The 9,031-nt window shown below is 35.1% G+C and overlaps 2 protein-coding genes across 2 annotated transcripts; one reads left to right on the forward strand and one right to left on the reverse strand.

Annotated features, from left to right (window-relative positions):
- Window positions 1–447: 447 nt before the first annotated feature.
- On the reverse strand, window positions 448–5,951 carry LOC124321231 (circadian locomoter output cycles protein kaput-like). Its single transcript, XM_046784143.1, has 19 exons — window positions 5,866–5,951; window positions 5,554–5,784; window positions 5,446–5,490; window positions 5,211–5,359; window positions 5,044–5,138; window positions 4,890–4,979; window positions 4,707–4,827; window positions 4,525–4,647; window positions 4,369–4,456; window positions 4,163–4,294; window positions 3,987–4,093; window positions 3,131–3,278; window positions 2,859–3,072; window positions 2,721–2,797; window positions 2,349–2,647; window positions 2,123–2,258; window positions 1,763–2,063; window positions 1,533–1,694; window positions 448–1,452 (listed from the first exon to the last, which is right to left on the reverse strand). The coding sequence occupies exons 2-19, from the start codon at window positions 5,625–5,627 to the stop codon at window positions 1,141–1,143; spliced, it is 2,673 nt and encodes an 890-aa protein (XP_046640099.1). The 5' UTR covers window positions 5,628–5,784; window positions 5,866–5,951; the 3' UTR covers window positions 448–1,140.
- Window positions 5,952–6,046: 95 nt separating this feature from the next.
- Window positions 6,047–8,249, forward strand: LOC124321233 (tetratricopeptide repeat protein 5-like). Its single transcript, XM_046784146.1, has 10 exons — window positions 6,047–6,227; window positions 6,303–6,447; window positions 6,511–6,660; window positions 6,762–6,829; window positions 6,906–7,107; window positions 7,185–7,288; window positions 7,362–7,547; window positions 7,612–7,760; window positions 7,824–7,968; window positions 8,040–8,249. The coding sequence occupies exons 1-10, from the start codon at window positions 6,201–6,203 to the stop codon at window positions 8,151–8,153; spliced, it is 1,290 nt and encodes a 429-aa protein (XP_046640102.1). The 5' UTR covers window positions 6,047–6,200; the 3' UTR covers window positions 8,154–8,249.
- Window positions 8,250–9,031: the final 782 nt, after the last annotated feature.

A 9,031-nucleotide genomic window follows, 5' to 3' on the forward strand; every position in this document is an offset into this window, starting at 1 on the left:
TTTACATTCCTGTGTATTTCATTATTTATTTGTTATGCACTTATGCTATACTCCTTGATTATTTACTTAAATTTTTAAAAATAATTCACAGTTATTAAGAGAATCAATCAAAATTAACAAAGCTCGTTATTAGTGTTATTATTATTCTTAGGTTTGACTACCGTGCGGTAGCTTACTAGAAAAACTCCATTATCAGCAATATCGAGCCAAACAACATGTGCGATAAGACAATGTGCAGGAGAAAGTTCACGTTTGCCCGGGTAATAACGAAAGAAAAGAATCTGCGAAGCCGAAAAGTGCACGATACGAAACAATTTCGCTGTGCATATTTTTAAACGGGGACCGCACATGTTGACTCGACTGTACAATACTAAACGGAACAACCAATGTTCCACAATCTCCAAATGAATTTTTAACACAGATTATTAAACCAATAAAAGGTCGATATGTCAAGCATGTTTTTGTTTATTGAAACACCTAAATAAATCACATGTACGAAAATAACAGTTATTTCACGCAAATAAACGATCTGTTAACAGAGTATATTACGGTTTTTTAAAAAATTAAGAACAATCAATATATATTCTTTCATTGTCAATATAATATGTACAGATAAATGTAGGCTACCATAAATCAATGAAGTGATTCCTCTTGATAAAGCTCCTGTGTGAATCTGTCTTAAAAAATCTTTGTAACTTAAATTTCACATTTGTAAATATGGACACAGTGATGTTCCCACGTGCTGCAATACACACGTTTAAGGTGTAGATGGTGAAGACTTTGCCTTCGCTACTATTCAAAAAACATTTAGTACACCTAGACAGACGAAGAATTTATGCCTAACATTTCATTTCAAATGAAAAAGAAACCAATTTGGTAGGTTAATCCACACACAAGCAATATAAAAAATTCAACACAGTACAGCAATATGGCACTGTAAATCAAAAATTCAATTCTAAGTATCGCTCTGTTTGTCGGACGTATAACTTCCACAATGTTTTCCCTCGCTTTGAAAACGAACTAAAATATATGATTGTCAATAGGTACTGATTGCTCAACGCTATATGAATTCAAACCCGACGCCCGAAACCACTAATAATGAAATCTTTTGATTGGCCCTGATGCTGACGAGACTAAATATTATGGAAGGTATTCAATAGACGTGGGATTGTCTTGTAGCAAGCTCTGAGCAAGTAATATTTGAATTTCATGTGAGAGAAAATCTCTTTCTGGACTACGGGTATGCAGTTCAGGAGGACTTTGAACAAGAATAGGAGTTCCAGGAGAAAATGTCATGGATCCTGCACTCGAATTACCAACCTGAGACGAAGACGGTTGGCCTAAAGATATGGAATTTTCTGTAGTAAGACAAGTAACTAATCCACCGGTACTCAGAACAGTTGGCTGGGTAGCAGAAGCCGTTCCGTCAGTTTCCGCATAAGGAACCGTCATCTAAAAAAATTAATAAGAAATCAGTATACAAAAATAATAAAAAACAAACAAGATAAGATAATAAATATTTTTTTTTCTACCTTAAGAACTGTAGGTCCCCAAGCTCCATACTGTGCTAGCAAAAGTTCTGTTTCAACACGCCGTAATTCTTCTTGTTGAGCCAGGATTGATTTCTGGATTTCCAGATGCTTAATTCTCAAACGCTCATGGAATTCTCTTTGACCAGCCGTCATAATGATTGGCTTGTAATAAATCATAGTTAGGCGAATCGTTTATAAGTTTACCACCCAAAATTTTTTAACCATCTTACCTCATGAGCGACGATTCCAGGTAAAGTTACTACAGGCAAACCTTCTATGATTCTCTGAACAGGTAAAGCAACTCCCGAGCCTTCCATTCCAATTGAAACTGATTGGTAAGTAAAAGACGCACCACTGCTCGACGCAGAATTGGAAGTAGGGACAGGTGTAGGGCTGGTTCCGGAGGGAAACGTACGCCGCACAGAAGATCCACTATTAACGCGCGGTTGCAGAAATCTATGGCCGGTGTTTGATATTGAAGATGTAGAAACAGGAGTCGACGGAGAGAGATTTGAGTGTACCTCTCCACCTCTACAAAACATGAACCGTAAAATCTTCTAAATCATCTACAAGAAACAATTTTGATCTACCTTGATTGAGTATAAACAAGTTGACCTGTATTCCTCATTTGCATATTATTTGCAGAAGTAAAGCTATGCTGGTTACCAAATTGAGGTTGTGGTTGCTTATTTTGGTGCTGATGATTCGTATTGACACAGCTATGCACTATTAAGATTAACAGTGATTAAGTAAAGATTGGAGAACTTAGACGAATTTCGTCAAGATAAAATAGTATTTCCCATTCTTTCTCATTACCTGAACAAGATTGGTTACTTGAACGAAAAGTCGGTGTTGCTTGCTGAGTTTGTTGGCCATGGACAGATTGCATGGAGTTATGACTATGTATTGAATGCATAGACTGGTCAGACTGCATGGAAGCTGCAGATTGAAACGAACCCGAACTAGAAATGGATCCAGTATCTGATAAAGCAGTTCCGACACGAGAAGATCCTGATGGATGACGTGAATGTTGTGGCATGGATTCAGTAGTAGGCAAGGGTGGTGGCCTCAGCATGACTGATTCTCCACTTGGGCTCTCAGGTGGTTGAGTATCACTGTATAGTACAAAACTAACGTTAAACACAAGAGCTTCTAAAATTATCTGTATAAATCACGCTAGAATTTCACCTCGTAGAGGAGTTCGGCTGATGTTGTCGCACATTATGGTGGTAGTTCTGCTTGTTATTTTTCATACGATCCCGATTCTGCTTTCAAAAATCATTAATTTAAATGGGTTGCTTTCTTAAATAAATAAAAAATGAATACCGATTGATTCGCAATCACATTTCTTTTTTGATTTCTGTTACTATCATCTTGAAGGACATTTCTATCATCAGTTTTCGCATTTTTCCCGTGGCTTAAACCTGATTTGTATTCAGATTTCAGCTGTTTAGATGTGGGCGTGTTCGGTGTTCCAGGAACTTGATCACATGATTCCCCACTTTCTATTTTTAGCGGATGACCAGTAACTTCATTGTAACTAATGAAAAAAGATGTTTAATGAATAAAATGCTTGAAAAATACAAATAGAAAAATACCTTATAACTCTGTGTGAGCATACTATAAATTCTGGTTTTGAATACCATTGATGGTATGTGATATAGTATTTTGTTTGCAACCAAATCCACTGTTGGCCTTTCGTCAAAAAACGGTAACAGCACGAAGTAACTTCACCCTTTTGCATCACTAAAAAAATATAAAAGAAGATTAAAATCCACTGAACGAGAAAAAATTTGGCTAGAAAAATTCAATGGAATGACGATGAAGATTTTTGCACACACAAAAAGCAAGGTCACACACAAAGGTTTCAGCTTAGTCTATTTTCCCAGTAATTTTCTAGTTAACGTATTAATTTTTTAAGTTTTAACAAAATTTCCTTACTCTGCAAGTAAAAACATTTTATCAACAGATTCGATCAATTAATTCAAAGTTTGTCATAGGCGAACCTTTCCCCCCTCCTGATCGTCCTTCATTACAATTTTTTAGTTCCCAAACCATTCAACTAATTTTAAAAGGCTATTTGACACAAACAACAGCTGTTGGCACTCCATAACGCGAATAGACCAAATTATGCGATTCAGGTAAGGCAAACAGAAACAAAACAGGTTTTAACCAGTATAAAAATAACATATTCTTTCTCTTTTTTTCCGGTCCTAAACCCAAACATTCTCAAAATGTTTAAAAATTATGTCAAAATACATTTTCAAGCCACACGTCTGACCTAATGAAATTTCCAGTTTCGATTTCGTTTCTATGCAGACAAAAATACATCTTATAAAAGTAATTTGATATAATATAACATAGCCGTTTCCCTTATAAAGATGCCAGCTTTCTAAATTGCGCTCACAGGCAGTCGAGACTGAAAACTCAAATCGTGTTTAAAGTCATACGTACAAGCTTCATGACAAGTAGAAACTTTCTCGAGATCGTCGACGTGATAATAATCGTAACCCGATGTCCCGAGCACTTCAAAAGGAAGATAACCTATGATTGGAGGCCCTCTGTTAAAATAAAAGCAATAAATAATTGCGCGTTCATTCATAACAGTTGCATTTTCTTCTTCACGTTACCGATGATCGAGGAATAGAAATTTCCATTCTAGGCTGTGTCTGGACGTAAATTCACTCTTGGAAACGTCTACAATCGACATTTCCACCGAAAGCTGAGGAGTTTGCAAACGAGCACTCGCTACAAAAACCAAGCTAAAAATAATAATATTAATAAATGTCAAGAATTGCAAGAGAAATTACGACCTCAAGAAAATAAAGAAACATACCCATTGTACTGAGACAATGCATCGCCGAAATTCGTGCTCTCCTTGCTATCATCTCCCCATGAAGACGACACACGGGACACCGAAGATACTATAAACAATACAGAACAAATGTAATACCAATTTTAGGATTAGGAACAAAATATTTGTTTAACAAACTGTCAGGGTTTCCTTGAACGCGGTAGTAACCAGAAAAGAATACGAGCTCATAGTTGGAACTCTCGAAATTAGCGTCGCTTAAATTCCCGCGGCGAAGGTGGCAACTCAAGCTTATGTGATTTTCTGAAAATGAAGAATTAAATTAAACGTAAATTTGTGTATCCAAACAATATAGAAATTACCCTTATTCCCCGTTACTTGACTGCTCTCATGATCAGCACCCCATGAACCTAGCAAAGATTCTACCACAATTCTTTCTTCTTCCCAAACCAGATCCGAAAGGGAAGAGCCTATCAAATCGCTCTGCAAGGATATACGCATAAAAATTGTGAAACCCTCAGAAATTTATGCATTTAATAACTTACAGGTGTGTGCCCCAAGAGGCAAGTGATGTTTTCAGACACATACAAAATCTTCCCAGTTGATGAAAACACAATTATAAATTCATCAAGTGCCTAATTATATGAAAACTTTTACAATATAGATAGAAATGAAGGAGTTATTAATTTATGGATGTACTTCTAGCATTAAATGTGTAAATTCTTCATTGGACAAGAAAGATGGTTTCCAATCTTCTTGAACAGATTCTTGGCAATGTGACTGCATTGTAACTTCTATGTAAACCAACCATTAATAAAATTTCTACATGTATTTCAAAATTTACTAACAATAAAAGTTGTACTTACGATTATGATTCCGAATAAATGATATTGCAGATTTTAAAATAGTTGATTTATCCATTTTCCTTTTCCCAGTGCAAACCATAGAACATAGCTCATTGATAAGTATGTTGAACTGGTCTCTTCGTTTCTTCTCACTTAAATTCCTTGATTTCCTATCAATTGTTAAAAATTGAATTAATTTAATGTAACAGGTTTTTTCACAACTCGATGAATAGCTTGAGCAAATTACAACATTTACCTTTTTATGACTCCTTTCTCATCCACCTCCTCTTCTAGTCCATCACTACAAACATTAAAAATAACACATGTAAGAAATACAATAGGCACAAATGTGAAATTATATTACTCAGAAATTTTTGAGGCGGTTGCTTTTTTGAGTTTAGAACTCGTTAACCCACAAGACTGGGATTTTACACTCATGTTGACTATCTTATGATGTTGAGAACAAACAAACAGATCATGAACTAAGGTCTGAAGTCTGCCCTACGAGGAACATTAGAAGAACGTAAATCCTCTGTGAAAGTGTCGGACAATTGACATTGAAATGCCATCGATGTTTTTCTAAAATCAAATTTGACTAACAAAACAAATTAACTCCATCAGTGATTACTTGTGGAGTTGGTTATTAGGTAGACGAAGTTCCGTAAATTGGCTTTACCTATCGCTCAAGGACAAATGAAAAGGCAAGGCCAGATAAATAACGTAGCGTAACTAGCCCGTATACCAGTAGCGTTTGTAGTGCAGTAGTCCAGTAGAGTAGAGCATTACACCTAGCGGTGCCAGCCATCACTAAAGACCACACCACCGTCCACCACACCGACGACCGACGCGAGTAGTCTGCGAAACTAGCTTTAGTTACCAGGCCATACACAATATGAAAGAGTAATTCTATCTAGTAAACACTAAACAAGCAATATTTGTGAAAGAGGCATTGTAAAACAATGAAAGTTCGGAGATCTAAAGAAACATAGCAGTATTAGTGAAATTCCAGAGATGCCTGAGATTATTACTTCGTTGCATGTAGGTCCCTTGTCTGCAATCGGTTCGTATATTTTCTGTTTTTGTGTAATAAATTAGTTATCTTTTAACATACAGGAGGAAGTTGAAAAGCTTTATTATTTGAGGGATCATTATTACGATTCATCATCATCGGAATCCTCCCAAGATCAAAAATGGGATCTTGTAAAAAAGGAAATGCTGGCAATGGTTGAAAAAATAAAATCTACTTGTCTTGTTAATGGTGAAATATTGCTGTACAAATTAAATTTACATATTTAATAGTAGATTTACTAACAAATTCTAGATGTGCCATCCAGCACTCACCCATCAGTCTTCCAGTATTTGTTAGGAAGGGCTCACAATGTTATGCCCCATTATGATTTAGAAGCTCAAAACTATTTGAGTTCAGCAGTGAAACTTAATCCATCCTATGTTGAGGCTTGGAATGAGTTGGGTGGGTTGTTTTAACTATATTTATGAATAACTTCCTCAGATGATACTACATTTTGGATTAGATATAATTGTGTAATTACATAATTATGTTTCAAATTAAAGGTGAATGCTTCTGGAAAGGTGGTGACACATTATCAGCTAAAAACTGTTTTTCATGTGCTCTAGAAAAGGTAAGCTAACATGTTATCAGATATAGCCTACCTTCTACAATGTTAATTAAATTCTTTTTCTGAAAATCTTTTAAAGCTCCGCAATAAAGTTTCGTTACGGAATTTATCGATAGTTTTACGACAACTGAAAGTTACCGATTCAGAAGAGAGAAAAAAACTGTTGTTTGAAGGACTTAGTTTGGCTAAAGAAGCTGTACAGTTAGATCCAACTGATGGGAAAAGCTGGCTCATTCTAGGAAATGCATTTTTTTCTGTAGCTTTTTACAGCACCCACAGTGGTATGTTGAAAGCTAAATAATATTAATCTTAATTATCTAATTACATTTTAATCATCTTAAATTAAAATTAAATATAGATGGGTACATCCACAAAGCACTAGCTGCCTATGGTCAAGCAGAAAAATATGAAGTTAAACAAAGAAACTTCAATACTGCTGATCTTTGTTTTAATAAAGCTATGGTGGGAATTTTAAATTTAAAAAAAGTTCTTTAAGTACTGTACTTTATCTGTTGAGTTTTCTATTTATTTAAAGGCCTTATTTCATGATGAAAAATATCAAGAAGCTTTGGAAAATCTAGAACGCTCTCAGAAATTTGAACCTGACTGGGAACTCTCCAAGTCGAAATATGAACTCACGTTGCAATTTCTGTTAAATGTGAAGGAAATGGTGACTTTAAAAGGAAAATTAAAGCCAAGAAAATTGAATAGCTTATTGAAGGTTTTTCATTACGCGATTTAAATTAATTTTTATGTAATGCTTATTATTGATTGCTTAAAAACAGAGTATCAGTTCCAAAGATTTTGGTCTCTATAGAACAAATTCTACTTTTAAACGCGCTTGCCTTCAGGACTTGGTGGATGGCGCTAATAAAGGGAAATATATTGTGGCTAAAGTTATCGCATCGGTGTCCTATGACGGAGGAAGTCCTTTGTAAAATTACTTATATTTTTAGTTATAATTATTAGTAGAATAATTTTTATTGTAATTTCCTAGGGCGTGTTGTATATCCGATAAGCAAGATTTTGCTGCTATTGCGACGATTTATAGATTATCACAAGATTATGGCTTGACAATCGGAGACTCTCTCCTAATTCCAGACCCTCAAATGCATACTATACACATTTCCTTTAAGGGCGAAGTAAGTTGCAATATATAACATGCTTTTCTTTACCTATGGATTCGTGTTTTGACACATTCTTGTTGTCTTAGGTTATCGACTTTCCTTGCGTACGAGTTGACTCGCCTCAAACGATTTTGGTGAATGGACACAATTTGCAACCTACTCAAATGGCATCAATGTTTATAAAATTTTCATCAGCATAATTTCATGTTTTCTCGCTGTTTGTTTTGTAATCTGTACTCTCAATTCCAAGATTTCTTGTCACAACAGATTCTGCATACATAAAATCACTCCAGGAATTTCACAGTAATTTTCTAATTTTCCAGTGAGATCACTGTGAGAGTGTTCATTGTAGTACTTTTTTTTCCTACTGAAATCCATAAAATTAAGCTCCGTAATTCACAAGATATCCTTCTGAACACCAATGAGAAACCGGTCGGGATATATGAATATTCCATTATATTATGAGATTGATATAATTAAGCCTTTCAGCAATCCACGACTACGGATGATTATAAAGGAAAGTAAATAGGGAGGGATTCTCAGTAGTTATTGATTTGTAATGATGTTCGACGAGAAACGTCGTTTCAATCAAATGGCAGGCACCATTCGGTAAAATGCATAAGTCACTAAAACCAATTGGTTTAGGAAGGAAAATAACCAATGAATTTCGGCCTATGCATGAAATGACAGATAAAATAACGTTTTGTTTCATTTCGCAAAGAACTGAATTTTTCAAAATATCTCTTTTTTAGAATTTTTGCTGTTTAAAATTTCCGTAATGCATTATTTTTAAAATGTTGTTTCAAATTAATTGCTAACGACGTAAACGTGCCTGTTACCACCGCGGTTACCACCCACAATCTCTTTTAGCAACCGAACATTCGTTTAAGTTTTCTTATTTTTAGTTTCCAATGAAAAATGGATACATTTTAAGAAGACCCGTACAAGTTATTATTCGACGATTTCTATTCTATCACTGTTACGAGGAAACACGGGTGGAGTATATTGCGTCCCTTAATTGATGAGGAAGTACACAGTGTTCCTCTGGATTTTAATTATTACAACTAATTAAAAACAT

Source organism: Daphnia pulicaria, chromosome 1, assembly GCF_021234035.1.
Source record: "Daphnia pulicaria isolate SC F1-1A chromosome 1, SC_F0-13Bv2, whole genome shotgun sequence".
Classification (NCBI taxonomy): Eukaryota; Metazoa; Arthropoda; class Branchiopoda; order Diplostraca; family Daphniidae; genus Daphnia; species Daphnia pulicaria.